Source organism: Triturus cristatus, chromosome 2_1 (genome assembly GCF_964204655.1).
Source record: "Triturus cristatus chromosome 2_1, aTriCri1.1, whole genome shotgun sequence".
NCBI lineage: Eukaryota > Metazoa > Chordata > Amphibia > Caudata > Salamandridae > Triturus > Triturus cristatus.
Genome location: NC_140581.1, coordinates 832024551 through 832042560, shown reverse-complemented (window position 1 = coordinate 832042560; position 18010 = coordinate 832024551). Strand labels below are relative to the sequence as shown.

Genomic DNA, 18010 nt, shown 5'->3' with positions numbered 1-18010 from the left:
AGGGATACACAAACACAGGAAAGGGCACCACTGACTTTGGCACGATCACATGGTCATGTGGGTAGAAGGACATAGATATAGGCATAGGGAAACATGGCCAGAGATTGGGAGACATAGGAAAAGGTGGACACCAAATAGGGAAGCAGAAAAGCTGAAGTAATCTAGGTGGCATCGAAGCAGGCTCTGAGGCAACTGATAAGGTTTCCGTGCTGAGTCCGATCAAAAGACTGAACTTCATTTGGGGCGTTTAGTGCAGGGCTGCAAGGTTATATAGAGGCAATGAATATGAAGCCAGGTGCGTATGTATATGGATGTCAGAGAAGAAAAATAGTCCTCAACCAGGGGTGCCCAGTATTGGATCATGAGGGCCAGATCCATGCCAGGTTTTGAAGATAGCCAAATAAACTCAATTTGCATACAGTGAGTCGCAAATCGCAAAGTTTGTTGTTATTCTGAAAGTCAGGCATGGGTTCATCACTTATGCCTTGAAATCAAGGAGAGGGGGCTCTCTGGTCCTAGGGGATAGACCACCCGGTAACGATCAAGTTAAAAATAAGTATTCCCTTTGGACAAGGCTAATGATAAAACGGTTCTTACCAGTAATGTATCAACATTCACACAACGATCAGACCTTGCTTTAGTATTATACAGAGTATGTTGAAGCACTCATAAAGACACACTGAATTCTTTATAAAAAGTATCCTTTGATCAGTATAAAAGTGTACATAATATAATTCTACACAATTGATTAATACAAACTAAAAAACCGAACATATACATCCATCAATATATCATATACAATCGAGGGAAAGCACCAGGAAATGCGGATCTCGTAGGATTTGAAAGCCACAAGAAAGCGATCCTGGGAGCAAGTATATGGGAAAACATTGAGACCCACGATCCGTACAACTATTGGTTTAAAAGACAAGGCTTGTTCCGGTTTTCTTAACCACGCAGGGCTATTAGTCTCTCAAGGCACTATAACACTGGACCTACATCAAATGGGCCATATAGTACCTCAAACTGAAAATCGCTCACTCCACTCGAAATGAGAGCCCGCTACAACATTATTCATTACTCCCATTGAATTGGAGAATCCTCTACTTGAGTGCAGTAGCACCGGTTTCTTACAAGTTGCTAACAAGAAGGATTTGTTAAGGAGAAAAATGTTTTTGTCCTGATGAAGGTGGTCTTATTGGAAACTTACCACTGAAACGCGTCGACGCCTAGTGTACAGTTAAATTTGGACAAGCCAGCAATCAGTCACAGACAGGATATTGAGATCCATCCTTGATGCTGTCTATGCATAGACCCAAATTAACTTTGTAAAGACATAATAGACTGTCTTTCCCTATTCTCCTTCCCAATTTTTTACATTTTAGAACATTGTATATGATATATTGATGAATGTATATGTTCGGTTTTTTAGTTTGTATTAATCAATTGTGTAGAATTATATTATGTACACTTTTATAGTGATTAAAGGATACTTTTTATAAAGATTTCAGTGTGTCTTTATGAGTGCTTCAACATACTCTGGATAATACTAAAGCAAGGTCTGATTGTTGTGTGAATGTTGATACATTACTGGTAAGAACCGTTTTATCATTAGCCTTGTCCAAAGGGAATACTTATTTTTAACTTCATCACTTATGCACCAGTGTTAGAAACATGGCCTTGGCTAAAGTATGCAAATATGTTGCCTAAAAAGCCAAAGTTTTACAGACAATACTGAGTGGTGCTACTGAAATGTTCCAGTATTTCATACTGCCCAGAAGCAATGTTTCTCCATAGAAATGTCATATATGCCTATAAGACTATTGTGAGTGCAGCACAAAAAATTGAAAGCACACCTTGTAGATATATCAGCCATAGGAGAAGCAGGGCTTATTTTATATATTGTATCCCTCTGGAAAAGAAATGTGTGAATTATTTACTTTCAGTGGTGGAGGGTGGATGATGCCGGGATTCATGCACACTCGAGACTGGACCCAATTCAGTGTTTGGCACGTACTTGTCAAGTGGCTACACCCAAGAGCCACCGGATTAGGAACAATTGTTTAGCTTAAGATAAGTATTGTGCTAATGTATATACAAATAATAATAGCTGGGGTAAAAAAGCTGATATATTTCAAAGCAAAATATGCTGCATTTATTTATGTCAGTGTGCACTTTCTTCTCTCGGGATCGCAGAGAATGTTTCCGCATTTCTTATAAAGAATATAACGACTATATGACTACTTATGAGACACTTTGCCTTGAAAAAGCCCTTGGCCTGTTTGCTGTATGGGCGAAACACGTGTCAGCTGTCCTTTGGATACTTGTTGCAGTGCTGTTTGGTCCAGAGGATTGCCGGCTGGAGCTCACATGTATATCTATCCAGTGTAGCACCCCAATGTCTGAATACATGAAATCAAAGAACATGGTTGATTCTGAACCATAACATGATGATTTATTACTCCTAAGATGCATCACTCAGGGTATTTAAAATTCAGATGCTGGGTTATACCAGAACGTAATTTATCGACAAAATGGCACACCAAAGAGAACAACATTGGCTTGTGAGACAGCAATTCCGGATAACTGAAAATGGTTGGGCGCTTGTGCTACTTTGTACAAGAGCAAATGCAATCTGGAAAAAACTCCTCCTGCTCTTGTTCACGCCGCATGGGCTTGCAAGTCGCAAAGACGCACAAGCCTTATGCCATCGGTCTGCATGGTCATCAACGAGACATGGACTCAACAGCAGCAGAAGAACTTTTAATCTTTTTGTTTCAGCTGCACAGGGTTGCAAGCTGCAAAGACTCACAAATGTTTCGCTGCATAACAGACATGTCCTCCATTTAATACCAGTGCCAGCTTATATCTAGTTTGCATGCTCAAGAACAAGAGGTAGACTCAACGGTAGCAAAAAATCTTTATTGTTTGAGCAAGAAGTAAGCACAAATTACTATTTTAATTATACATATTGCATGTTATATTCTATGGCATTTAGCTAAGCTAATACACTTACTTTAATACGTGACTGAAAGGGCTATGTGAACACTGTCCAATATGGCAAGAGTTTGGTGTAATGAGGAAGCATCAGAGATGTGTTCTGAGCATGTGATAGCATAAGTGTTAGCAGTTATGCATGCTGGGATACCGAAATGTGTATAATGGTGACCAGCTGCTACACATTCCTCCTTGCATACCTCAGAGAACCCTTATGGAAAGTTGAGAATGACCACAGTGAATGGCATTAAGTGTCAGTGGAGGGGAACAATAGTTTTAGAGCCGTCCAGTTGTGGTCACGTACTCCATAATGTAGTGGTTTGTGTGGGGAAGGAAGTGTATCCCTTTTTTTAAACTTTTTTGGCATATTTATATAGTGCGATCTCGACCCGAAGGTATTGGAATGCTTTACATAGCACCGTATTTACATTACACATTCAGGCACGGGGAGATTAAGTGATTTGCCCAGAATCACAGGATGTGGACGCGACCCCGAGGCTCGAACCCTGGTTTCCACACCAAAGTCGGCAGTCTAGCCGACGGACCACATCCTCTCTCCCTTAGTGTGGATAGATGTGTTACTGCCTAACTGGGCCATGCATGCGAGAGAAGGCAGCTGAAAGAAATCAGGTGAGAGGACAGAGGCACAGCTGGGAAATACTCATATCAGTAGTCCATAGTATAGGTCTGCTATGTCAAAACGTAAAATGCAGCTGGGAGATTACTCGCAATAACATGCAATTGCTTGCCAAGTCCGCCCCAAGGCAGACGAAGGGAAATATAGCGGCAGGTGGGGATCACTCAGACCACAAAGTCTACCCAGAAAAGAAAAGCATGTGGGCTGATAATTACTCAGTCTGCAAATTGCTAGTTGTGTCTACCCATATACAAAACTCTGACAAATACGTGTTTTGCTGCCCAGGGAAGAGGGCAAAGATGCAGAGACCTTAATGTGGCAATCCCTTGTTGTGACTACCCAAGTACAAATCCTTTGTTGGTCTACCCAGGTGATAAATACACAGCCAGCAGCGAATTACTTACACCACAGATCCCTGGTCAGAAAACAACAAGAGTGCAGGTGAAGTGGCTGTTCTCCTAGATAGTGAAGATGGCAGTGGGATATTTGGGCCAGAATGTTCAGTTAGATGCACTTAGAAGAGAGGTGTGTAGGCACGGGTCACTGATCCGTTGATTAGATCAAGCCAGGCAGAAAGCCACTATTATGCCTACTCAGAGGAGAAATGAACAACTGAGATATACATAGCTCCCAAGACCTAGTTATCACAAACTCTGGTTGGGACTACCTAGTCTAGAGGCGGGGTACTGGGGAATCTGCAGGGCGTATACACTTATTTAGATCCACCCAAAAGAGGAGTGAGTGGGCAGCAGCCGAAACATACTCAGGCCTCGGAACTCAAGCAGATAGGTTAGGTTTGTGAGGCAACGATGGAGCGTGAAAGGAGAAACTGGTAGACTGCGTCCCTGGCACCTGTGCCTCGAGGAGGATTAGGCATAGATTAGAAGTGCGTACTTTGTGTAACAGCAGAGAAAATGATTTGGGGTACTTTAAAATGCTAGCCTACAGGGAAATGTACTTGCTGAGACCATCAAACAGTATGCATGAGTGTACAGATTATCAACCATATTAATTCAAGCTCTAGTATGTGGGTAATGAATATAGAATGAGGGCTCTGAAATGAGGTAACAAAATACTAGGTATTCATGGTATGTCCATCCATTCTTTTACCTGAAGGAGTCTTATAATAGGTGGCCTGTGTGGCGATCCGGGGCCCAGTCCATAGCTGGTCCATGCCTGATGGATGCTGTTGAAGTAAATGATAGGAATCATATAATGCACCATGGGAAAGGAAAGCAAAGGCTGCAGTGAAAGGCCACGAGACCTGCAGGTCTCCGAGGGTGGGGAAAATCATTTTATCATTCTACTTTAGCAGTTATGTTGTACATCCAGGTTATGGAATAACCGGGATATTTATTGCCTTGGGTTGTAATTTCCAAGCATGCCCGCACAATTTTTGTAACATTGAGACAGTCTATGGGTAGTCTTCTTTAGTTTATTGTGATTTTATTGCAAAGCAATCTTCTGTTTTCTGCTACTTCTTGTGATGTCACTTCCTCTGTTGAACTCCATTTTAAGTCTAAATGATGTCACTTGCTCGGCCCATTGTTGTGGTGAATCAGTGCTTGTTACATTTGGTGGGACTGGGCTATCGGGTCTCAGGCGATTTCGATCCTATTGGTGACTTTTCTCATATTTTACACTCTTGCTTTCTCCTGCATTTGTGTAGTTTCTCTCTCTCTTACCAGTTCTGCTTTCCGTCAGTACCCTGAACTGACGTGGCACTTTCTAAACACCTGATAACATCCATCCATTTGACACACGCACTTTGCCTCCTTTGCTTGTTACCCAGCCCTTAAGTTTATCCTGAATTATTGGACTACATAATTATGTATAAGATTCAATGTGCAGTGTAAAATCTTGTATGGGGGGGATGGGGGTGTGACATGATGTTCTTCTAAGAAGCGCTCTCTGAAGAGCTTCTATTAACTTTAATACAAAACATTGTTTTTTCAACATTTTGTTCTGGAATGATAGAAAGAAATACCAAGTATCGACAAATCTGACCAAAAAGAGAGTAAAGACTAGTTTCAGGAAAACTCAATGTTTACATTAGCAAAAAGCAGGACTACTGCGTTTTGTCAAGAAACACAAAATGCAAGGAAACCGTGCATGCTTTCCTGTTGAGGTTGATTTTACTAAATTAAAATGAAACGTTTGAGGTTGAGCCACAGTAAGTTGCGCGTTTGGGTTGAATGTGATATATCAACGCACACGGATGTCAGAACACGGCGCGCACCTTGCGGTCCTTTGAGCGGCCGAGGAGTTACCGTGCGGCGAGCTCCTGCGCGCCTGGGCTGAGAGGGGGCGAACTTGAGGTACCTCTGTCGTACTGACTCCTCCACCCCTAAAAGGAGGCAAGCGGTCGCCCTGGCGTCCACGGGAGGTGGAGTGGGGGCGGCGGCAGAGCGCCTGATGCTTAGAAGCGGTGAGATGGGAGGGGGCGAGGGGGCGCAGGAAACAAAAGCTCTCTCCGGGTCGGGAGGAGGCTGCTCGGCGGAGTGCGGGCAGAGCGGGTCCCGGGGCACAAGGTAACTATACTCCTACTCTGCCGCCTGGCACGACCGCCCCACCCCGCTGTCTGGGAGGGGGCGACCGCTCCTCGCGGAAGGGGTGGGGGGAACTTGAAGCTTGCTCACCGAAGGCTAACTGCGCGCTTTCCTTTCTTGCAGCCCCTGCACGAAGAGAGCCTCGAGTGGACCGAGAACAGACTAGTGCAGCAGGTGAAGGACGAGGTGAGCGGGAGAAGGGATTGTTTTTGTGATTTCGGAGCTCAGCTGTCCTCGCGCGTCTCCCCTTCACGCCCCTGCAGGTGCTCCTGGCACCGCGCGCCCTTTCACCCAAGTACTTGTTGCACCGTCCGGCGCACAGGGGCGCAGCGCAGTGACCTACCTGACAGTTGAGGTGTGTTGCTGCTAGACTAAATCTTGTGTACCATAATAGCCTACGATTCACACCACTACTGCCTGCCACTGCTTGCAGGCAGCACTTTCACCCACTTCCACTGCTGCTGGGTGCCACCCCACCCAACACCACTAATTCAGCTATTAGCCACCACTTGTAGCCTGGTGCGGCCACTTCTGCTGGCCTCTACTGCCCATGCCACATGGTTACCAATGCTACAGTTGCAGTGTCCTCACTACTGCCCCACTATTGCTACCCTATTTACCTTGCCATCACCGTCTCCCCCCACCCAGGCCCTTGTGCCTTTCTGCATGCTTTCTCACACTTCCTGTCCAGAGCCAACCACTGCAGACCAGTTAAATTGCACATAGGCCCACATGCTGCTGACAGAACACACAGCCTCTCCTTTGCACACTGCTGACAGATTCCACAGCCCTTCCTCTGCACACTGCTGACAGAGTTCACAACCTGTCCTCTGCACACTGCTGACAGAGTCAACAGCCTGCCTCAGAGCACTGACGACAAAGTCCACATCCTACCTCTGCACGCTACTGACAGACCCCACATCTCCTCTGCACACTGCTGACAGATGCCTCAGCCCCTCCTCTGCACACTGCTGACAGTCAACAGCTTTCCTAGGAGCACTGCTGACAGAGTCCACATCCTACCTCTGCAAACTGCTGACAGAATCCACATCCTATTTCTGTCCCCTGCTCACACAGTCCACTTCCTACCTCTGCACACTACCGACAGAGCCCAAAACATCTCCTCTACACACTGCTGACAGTCAAAAGCCTCAGAGCACTGACGACAAAGTCCACATCCTACCTCTGCACACTGCTGACACAGTCCACATCCTACCTCTGCACACTACTGAAAAAGCCCACATCTCCCCTGCACACTGCTGACAGATTCCTCAGCCCCCTATGCACACTGCTGGCAGTCAACAGCTTTCATAGGAGCACTGCTGACAGAGTCCACAGGTTTGCCTTTGCATACTGCTGACATAGTCCACATCCTATCTCTGCCCAGTGCCCACTGCTGACAGTTCACATCCTACCTCTCCAAACTGCTGACAGAATCCACATTTCCTCTGCACACTGCTGTCAGATTCCACATCCTACCTCTGCACACTGCTGACAGAATCCACAACATCTCCTCTGCTGACAGATTCCACATCCTACCTCTGCACACTGCTGACAGAATCCACATCTTATCTCGGCCCACTGCTGACACAGTCCACATCCTATCTCTGCACACTGCTGACAGTCTTAGTCATTCCTCTACACACTGCTAACAGTGTCCACAGCTATGCCTTTGTGCATTGTTGTCAGAACCCCCAGTTTCACCTCTGAACACTGCTGAGACCACAGCTCCGCCTCTGCACACTGCTGACAAGAATACACAACATCTCCTCTTCTCACAGCTCACAAAAGTCCACGACCCTGCTTATGCACACTGCTGACAGTCCACTGCCCCACCACTGCACACTGCTGACAATCCACAGCCTCGCCTCTGCACACTGCTGACTATCCATAGCCCCACCACTGCACACTGCTGACAATCCACAGCCCCACCACTGCACACTGCTGACGGTCTACAGCCCCACCAATGCATACTGCTGACAATCCAAAGCCTCACCACTGCACACTGTTGGAAATCCATTGCCCCACCGCTGCACTCTGCTGACAATCCACAGCCCTTCCTCTGCTCACTGCTGACTATCCACAGCCCCACCACTGCACACTGCTGACAATCCACGGCCCCACCGCTGCACACTGCTGACAGTGTACAGTCCCACCACTGCACACTGCTGACAATCCACAGCCCTTCGTCTGTACACTGCTGACAATCCACAGCCCCACCACTTCACACTGTTGACAAGCCACTGCCTTGCCGCTGCACTCTGCTGCTGACAATCCGCAGCCCTTCCTCTGCACACTGCTGACAATCCACAGCCCCGCCTCTGCACACTGCTGACAAGAATCCACAGCATCTCCTCTGCTCACAGCTCACAAGAGTCCACGGCCCTGCCGATGCACACTGCTGACAGTCTACAGACCCACCACTGCTGACAATCCACAGCCCATCATCTGCACACTACTGAAAGAGCACAATCCCCACTGTGCACACTGCTGGCAGAGTCCACGGCCCTCCCTCTGCACACAGCTGACAGTCCCCCCCCCCCTCCCGCTACCCCCCCCCCCCCCCCCCCACCGTCGCCCTGTGCACACTACTGAAAAGGGTCCGCAGCTCTGCATGATGTTGTAGAGGTGGGAAGAAAGGGTTGTGTGCATAATCATAATTCTCCTCCCTGTGGCTGTGGTCTGGGACAGTGCCGTCCTAGTGAGTGAATAGCTTGCAAGAGTGCAATTTTCACCCCCCTCAGCACTATTTTGGAACAAGGCGTGTTTTATTTGACACTGTAAGACCGTTTGTGGTCGGAAAGTGACGGGTCTGTACCTTGGCTCTCGGGAGCAGTGCCCTGGCCACCCTTCCGTGTTCCAGCCTCACAAACATGTGTCTCCCCCGTGAAGCTATTCAAAATGTAAGAAGATTTTGTTGAGGCGGGCATATTTTGTTACAGGCGAGGCTCGTTAGAAAGTGACACAAATCTCCATGAAAACGCACAGGCATCTAGGCACTATCACCCCTTTTACCTCACTGAGAAGCGCGAGCTCGATTGAAACCATGTATTCATGTTCCATTGAAGCAATGGAAACAAATATCTGAGCTCTGTTTAGAGTTTCCTACTCACTCCGACTCTGCTCTCTTTTTTTTAATTTATTTTCCGATGTGGAATATCACCCGACCTTCAGGCCTCAAAATGGATTCGGCTCTCACAGCGGAGAAGCGGAAGAGGCGGCAAGAGGAAGAAGGGAGGCGAGGAGGGCTGTTTCCGGCAGGTAGATGATGCAACATTTTAACTCCAATTCCTGATATTGTTTGGGCGCAGAAACCTACCCAGCACTGCACTTGTTGATGGAAAGTTGTGGACGCCAGTTGTAGAGAGTATAGCACGATCTAGAAATATTGACTTTGCCAAATTGGATTTCATGAATTGATATGCAAAATGTGCATTATTTTTCCTTGACATACCATCCTTTTTTCAACCTGACCCCTCCAGAACTCCCCTCTTTGTTTGTTGTCACCATGTGTTTGCCTTTCCTCATTATTTCAATATTATTTTATATTTACGATTAACTTCTTTTGTAGGCTGACAAATGCCATTTCGGTCCTTTTTAACAAAAACATTCGTTAAAATATTGATATCGGAAATCTATGCAGTGCTCATATATTGTAGCAAATGCTTCTTAGAGGGTGAGAATATTGACTGTTAGCAAACTGAAAGCAAGATGGGCATTCGGAAAATTACTATTGCACGCATTTTTCGAAAAAGAATTGTGGGGCCAGATGCATGAGTTCTAAGGGCGTTAACATAACCCCGCGAACAATCACATTCTGTGACAAGTGCACCCCTTTGTGTCAGGTCGAGATTTTTGGAAAGCTTTCCAAATCCACCTTTGACCAATGGTAGGGTGACCCTCTGGAAGTCATGTTTGAGGCAATAAGCTTCTTCGGTATTTACTTTCACATTGCGATATAAAACAGGACTTGCATAAACCACGAGACAGCAAGTCCTAATATTGGACCATAAAGTCGAGCCTGTAAATACCCCCTCCCCCCTCTGTCTGGTAGCCCACCTCAGCTATCTCAGGAATGAGGCCTGCAGAGCAGGGCCTTTTTGATCTCCGGTGAGATAACAGGATTAAAATACCTCTCTAATGTTGCTGGCGAAGCTCTTCCAGGCCGCAGGATGCCCCCGCCCCTGCCAGTTCTCCAGGCGCATTCTTGCAGATAGGCTGCTGCCAACACATCGGAAGAAATTGCCTTAGTATGGGCATTGGAGCGTTCGGCGGCGCGCGCAGCCCAGCGCGTGCAGGTGGCGCGGCTGCGTCGGGACGTCCATGACCACCTGAGGACCGCAGACGGGCGCCGTTTTGAAAGGGACCAGTGTATTCAAGGGCTGCACTACTTCTATTCCACATCAGGAGTGCACTCCAGTATTTGTAATCCGCCCTTTGTCTTTCGTAATATTCAGCCGACAGGTGCCACTTATAAAACCAAGTATTACATTTTTTTCTGTTGCCAGCATCAAAGGGGCAGAAAGTGCCCATGTGTTCCTACTTTACTTTTAACACCTGAGTTGAATGTCAATACTTTGATTGCAGGGCGCTGCTTCACTGAATCTTGTAACCGGGGAGGTGGTCATGTTAGGCTCGACTCGGCTTGAGCTTTGCCCGGCCACAAGCAAGATGGCTGCCTGTTATAGGCCATTTTTGGTAGTTGATTGTTGGTGGTTCACCTAGATCAGGCTTCAGAGCAGCTTCAAGAGACAAAACGGTACAAAGGCATTAAAGATAGTGTCACAATAGTGTGCATACAACGTGCGAGTCGACCCAGCGGACCAATGTTCCCACTTCCCCCCTCCCCTTACACCACATAAAGACACAAGGCAGATAGCTGGTCTTCACGGCGTGGTCATTTATTACCTTACCGTCAAGTACTCTGTACTGGTTCATTGACCTGAAACACTTGACCATTTTATTCAGGCATATGAAAAACCAAACAACACACATGGTAGCCAGTTGAGGTAGGTTCCAAAGGATACATTTAAGCATAAATTGTATTTACATTCCGGACATGGCCTTCGCCATCAAGATCTCCGTGCACGTACTTCATTAATGAATCTCCCTGTGCTCGCTGTGCCAGGAGGCCCCAACTTGCTCTGTTTTATCAGTGATCATTTCCGTCCTCTATCCCAGAGGCACTACCATCAGGGCACCACTTAACGCCTTGGCCCCACAGGAGTTCTGGAACACCGGATTACCCCCCCCCAATGTCTCTTAACACAGGCATCTCGGGTAGGGCAGGAGAGTCCAGGACCACCAGCAGGTCAGCCCCCCCTCCCGCCAGCCCAGAGCCCCCATTGAATGCTCGCCCTGTTCCAGGGTCAGACAGTGCATGCCAAAGGAGACCACGCAATTTTTCTTGCCCGGGACCCCGCCAATCTTGTCCTTATTCTTAGGGATGGGTAACTTGCCGCTGGTCTGCTGCCACCTTCGGAGCTGCTGGAAAGGACAAAAGAGGGCTTCCCCATCTCCTCCACCGCTTTTATCTCTGTGCTGCGCACCTTGATGATGTCATCTGGGGCCGCCCACGACTCACCTTGCCTCAGGGCCCCCCCACCCCCGCCTAATAGACAAGAAGAACAGACTGGCTCCCGCCCGAGATGCCACTAAGGGCGCCACGCCCCTAGGAGCAGGTGGTGCCGGTCAGAAGACTTACACAAGGCATTCATCACTGCCACATGTGGAAGGTTGGTACCTCAGATGCCTCCAGGCCTCCTTTGATTTCTTGGCATAAAAGTCCAGACGTGCAGACTCTCCAGTTACTTAGGAGTGTAATTAGAGTGTTCTGGGCTCAAACAACCTGGAAGCTAGCCTTCTGCAGGTTCTTAAACGTCTTTAACTTTGTAAGTTGTTTATGCTAAGAACACACGGTTTTTAGGTCTCATTTTTTTAATTTTTGATTGGAGAGATAGGGGCACTTTTGCCTGGTGGTAGTGTGAGAATCTGAGGAGGCGGTGATGGGGTGTGGGGGCGCCAAAAATGACTGTCTCACTGGTCTCTACCAGTGGTAAAGCCGGATTTGAGGTACTTGGAAGAGATTGTTATAGTTCTTTCACAGTCTCCTGATTTCAGAAAGGAAGCATTTTCAATATTATATACAACGAAGCCATAGTTATTCCTTATTTATCTTGTGCAACTAACAACCATTGACAAAGCCAATAGTTCTTGCTTATTGTAGGTATAATGTTACTTGTTGTATTATAAATCCGGATGCAGTGACACAAACAGCAAAATATCAGTCAGGCAGCACACTATGCTACTGCTAAGAACAGGTTTTTAGCTTAGGTGTCTTTCAGCCATGCCCTTAATTGCATTGACCACGCCCCTTTGAGCGACAACCCCGCCCCCAGTTTTTTCATCCCACTTAAAGCTGTGATGGCACATTTTGACTCTGTCGAGGCCAACACAGTCTTTCGGGCACGTCTCTTTCTATTCTACCAGTTCTATCAGGCTTTTGTGAGCGCATCCTTTTATTTCTCCACATGTGAGAGGCATTTTCCATAGTTAAAGCACCTCCTTGTAGAGTGCAGGTGCCGTGACTGTGGGCTGTAGGGCAGCCTTTCTTGAAAGTAGCTGTATATCTTAAATTAGGCAGAACTGCTTTTTCTTAAAAGGAACTTTCAGGAAATTCACAACCACCACGTTTTATTTGACGTGGGCCTCTGAATAGCACTGCATCTTTGGGCCCTCAGACGTGAATATCTATCACTAGACTATAAATCCAAAACCAATTTGAGAGATTCCCTTGAATATTCAGGCGAGAATCTCATTCTGGCAGGTTCAATGTCCACGTGTGACCTGGAAGTGCAGGAAGCAGCACTGAGAGGCCATTGTTCCACGCCTACGTAGTGACGTCCGATGAACAGGCAGGCATTCAGCCCATTTGCTGTTCACTGCACCAGCAGACCGCACGCGATCTCCAGCCCTGCCTTTGTTCGTATCTTAGTTATAGCTGCTTTATGAATTCTCTTGTTGACTTCATTTGAAAGGCAGTTAAACACATCTACAACCAGCCCTGTGAATTCAAGACTCTTCTTAACAATGCTTATTACGGGCCTCTTCAAATGAAGTGCACCCAGATTCTCTTCCAGACGCCCGTCAGGTTTACTTCTTTCGTATTATTACTCTTTTAATTTACAAACAGTTGTTAAAACTTTATCTTCGCGTTTCACGAAAAGCTCTCTTACAACTCTGTTACAATACAAAGGTCATTTGAATCTCAAAACGTTACAAAGAGAGCACACAGCCCATCATATTCTCCATTCTCTTCTGCATTAGATACAAATACAGAGCGTCTTTGTGGCGTCTTAAGTAATGCCACTGGAACAAAGGGTTCCCTTCAGATTTTCTCAGTTCAGATATGTCTTCACAGACACAGCTGCTGTGTTTTGTTGCCAGTGCTCCGCCACACTCTTCATGGTTTCTTTTCTCAACCTCTCCTCAGTTCTTCTTACACACACACTACACATTTCGCAATTCAAGTCACACCTTCGTGCTTCTTTGGAAATTAATTATTTCAAATGCTTATGAACTTAATCATATTTTGTCATATTGCACATCTCTTATATCCAGGGCTTCCTCTGGCAAAATGTCAAATCATTTTATGTAATTGTGAAATATGGTGTGTCAACCAGTTTCTTAGACAATATTTTGTTATCATTCAGTTTCATTCTAGTTGTCAATTTTAACACAACGTTTAAATAATCTGACAGTTGCAGTGGCCTAGCAAAGGGTCCATGTGTCTAATGAAAGCTAGAAAAGGGGGGGGGGGCTGCCACCTGTTTGGGTACTAAAAGCCACAATTGAGGTGCTGTGGGCACCCTCGGTACCACTTCCACTCCAGCTACTGCACTAATAACAGCTTTTCTGGCCTTTACTTAAACATCCCATTCCAGCCTTCATCCACGTGCCTAGGGTATTTAAATACCTCTTGCATACCCCCTCTTTATATGTCACTTCCTGGATTTGAGAGGTTATCTTTGTCTCTTTTCCAACCTGTTGTGCAGACCTGCACCATTTAAGCAGCTTTCCATTCAGCTGATTCTAATTTATCTTCATTGTTTTGGAGAAATTTGGCATCTGAAGTGTACCCACAACTCCACTTGAGGTCTCACTGAGGATTTAGAGACAAACTTTGCAAATAACTTACTAGTCTGGCAGTGTAAAAGCTTAACAAATAACACTAAAAAGCAGACCATGCATGCCGGCTTTCATTTACAGGCCAAGGTGAGCCGTGTCTCTCCATACGATTCCTCTAACATCATATGCTGGCTTAGTTGACCCCACGCAGCAGGCGACACAATGCAAAATTCAATGCAGTGAAAATTATTTAGTTTTGGTATCCAGGAAAGGATATTTCTAAAAGTAATGCCAGTTTAGTACTAGACACGACTCTTTGCAAAATAAAGTACCACTGTCCAGATTAAACCAGCCAGCCAAGGAAAATGTTTTTTTGAAGCCAAAAGATAAAAGTGCATTTTAGGTAGACAAGTCAGTGGGCATTGGAGGGTATGTCCTGGAAAATGGCTGTGCTTTTCTTCAGGAATGGGCATTTCTACTCACGATGGGTGATGACTGTCCAAAGAGATTAGTCTATCACAGTGATCAAGTCAGCTTCTGAAGATGGCATGGCTTGTTTCTCGCCATGCACTGGTCAAGGATCCACAGGCAGATTTGATCTCTGAGGCTAACTCTGTTATCCTGTGTTTGGGTAGGAGCTGCAGATTTTGTTATGTTTGATATGAAAGTGCTACATATCAACCCACACAAGCATGGATTGGATTTCAATATGTTCGGATTGGTCAATTTTTGATAGGCACTGAAAATGTAATGTGTTTTATTAGGAGAGCCATTGATGAATTTGCCAAGATAGACTTTTTGTTCTTATGTCTGGTAGCCTCTTCTGTTCAAAGAAATTTTGTTCGCTTCATACAACGATTTCTGCATCTGAATGTTCCTAACAGTCTACGGTTGAACCATGTGTTTGTTAGTCACTTTGATGCCTTGTTTGGAACCATCAGTTTATATGTGGCCACATTATTTAAAAAAATCAATGATTATATGAAATATTTTGTACAAAAACAAACAGGTTCTGGGTCTTTGCTGTGCTGGTATGAGACCAGCCTATTTCTAACTTTTGTTGAATTTTGCTCAGTTAAGATCTTGGAGATATGTAAATGGTTTAGGTTTTTGCTTGATTCTTTTATGTAGTTGTGTGTGATGTGATAGTGTTAAGAGGAAGCTATATGAATGGTCTGTCGAAATCTGCAGTTGGTTCTCAATTCTAGCTCGTAGAACCAATCAGTTCTGTTGTTTCCTTCTAGCTTAGACTCTCCTCCAACAATATTAGCCGTCACAGCACCAGGATACCCCATGCGGGTTGAGAAGATTCTATACAAATACCAATAACATAACATGTAGGATATTATGTGTTTCTGGTTATCTGTTTAAGTCTTTTGACCGTGTGGGTAAACTCCAAAACGTACAATCTTCAGCTCAGTTTGCAGTGGTCACTTGTTTAGTGCTAGCTTTAAAAACATGAAGTTGTTGTTAGCAAAATATTTGATTCTAAGGTTTTCAGATATAAGGTTAGGTCAATAATGTTGTCTATGAATTGAGAGTTGCATTCGAAGAGTCAGTATGTTGTTGTAATGATGTAGGAGTTATTTGAGTTAATTATGTGTCTTGGAACCCCACTTTCAGATGAGTAGTAGGTTGTGGTAGGATTTTCTGTTCTGACACTTGTGTCCGCACATGTCAACACACCATTGTGTGCCAAAGAAATGACAAGATCGCCAGCAGCAGTCTCATCATTGCACCTTTTTATTTATTTTTGTATTTGATGCTGCTGCACAGCATACGGAAGAAAAAAAACTGTAGAGCATCCCCAAAAGACATTCACAAAGACAATATGTGCAAAAGGTGACATCTGTTGGCTTTATCAATGCTTATTTCAGAAAACCCTAGTTCTTAATTTGCAATGTGTTAATTAAGGGTAGGATGAGAGTCTCGTAAGGACAAGAGGATTTGTAAGAGGTGATCAGTGTGGGGTGAATTCCTGAAGGAGTAGTGACCTGCTGTAACTACAGCAAAGAAATGTAAGAACGCACAACGTCTTTCAGTTAGAGCGTGTTATATTTTAGCTTATAGAATATAGCCTCTTTTTTTATTTAAAAGGCGATTGAAAGAAAGGTAAAAAGGCACCTCTTCATTCAGTTCTTCTTCAATAAGGATTCCAGCATGGATGAATTCGTTTATTTGCAGTCAGACATGAGGTGGGGCATGGCTGTAAGAGAGGGACATTCCACTTGATGAACCCCTTTCATGTGCATGATTATTGCAAGTTCTAGCATACGCTGAACCAGTATTGGGAACATATGCAGCCATTTGTTGGTCACTGTAAGCTGGTCCTCCTGAGAGGATGGATAGCTGTCTGCATCTTTCCTCAGATTCTGCAACCCATGCTTCTAATTAACAGTAGAAGGCGTAATTGGATACACATTGCTTAATTATCCACTAAGTACACAATAGCATAAATACCAGCATCAGCATTTCTTTTGCCTTGTTGAGCAAGTGCATTTTTGAAGGGTGGGTGAACTGGAGTCCTGTCTCCCACCTCCAGTGAGGCTTTATACATCCTATAATGAGCAAAAACTGAACTACTGACCTACAGTCGTCTGACTGAGTGGATATAATTGGTTTATGCAGCTTAAAAGTTCACAAAAAGCTCGATCCAGAGTTCAGAGCTTCATTTTCCGGGTCAGTGTTTCCGGAAGCCCTATAGATTGAGCATTATGTCGTCTGTCTAGCCACAACAAGATGGACGTCTGTGTAACACCAGGCAGACATTGGGTGCGATGGGCGAGCAGACGTCTTACTGTGCTGCGTTTGGCATTAAACGTGGTTGCACTTTCTTGAAGTCTTCATTTGGGCTTTCAGTGCTAGTCTTAGCACTGACTGTACACCTGGTCTACAGACCTGCTCTCGGTAAGCAGAGACAGCCTAGCATAGTGAAGTCACTAGCTTCCAAGAGAGTTGCGGGTCGACACTGACTCTCGGTTTGGTTGCAGGTACTTGATTTAGTGCTCCCAACTTAAAGTGAACTAGTTGCATTGAAACAGGAAATTCCTCTTTTCAGAATACAACAGCTCTGTTGACTTTCAAGGATTTGGCAACATGCCTATTTGCTCTATATGAGGCTGTAAGTGCCAGAATTGCTTGGTATCCACTCCAGGCTCAGTCACACACTGAGAAGAGGTTGTGGCACATCTCTACAGACAAGATGAAAATAAAACAGAAAACTGGTAATATACTTTATGATGCTTACAGTCCCACATTTAGGGTGAGTGGACGTATACTCTTTAAGGCTCACGACAGCTAACGAGACCATGGTTAGAGCTATTTGAGTTTGTATCCTTCCCTTTCCTCCACTCTTACAATAGCCCTTTAGAGGGACCATGATCTCATCATGCCATTCTCCTGCAGGTTGTTGGGAGCCATGTTGGGCCCCAAGGATGTTACTAGTGGTTGTGATCTAGGAGCAGGCAGCCTTTTCCAGCGCAGAGAGGGCAAGTTACCCAAGGAGCAGATCGGTCTTATCTGGCAAAGCTGGACTCCAATGCGCACATATGTCTGCCTTTTATGTCTCTACGGTTTCATTTTCTTTAATTGTAATCTGGTAATATGACCGTTGCATATTGAGAACAGGCGCAACATGGTTTGCCATCTTTGTTGACACCAGGAAATTTACAAACATTGGCAAAGCCAAAAGGTTTGACGGTTA

The 18010-nt window shown here is 45.3% G+C and overlaps 1 protein-coding gene across 2 annotated transcripts in view; it reads left to right on the top strand.

The window, feature by feature from the left end:
• Positions 1–18010, top strand: part of AOPEP (aminopeptidase O (putative)) — a 1648611-nt gene that overhangs the window by 1326389 nt on the left and 304212 nt on the right. For both annotated transcript variants that reach the window (XM_085632907.1, XM_085632906.1), the window contains 2 exons: positions 6304–6366; positions 9355–9441. In XM_085632907.1, the coding sequence (XP_085489033.1) occupies positions 6304–6366; positions 9355–9441 (150 nt within the window). The remainder of the gene's footprint in view (positions 1–6303; positions 6367–9354; positions 9442–18010) is intronic.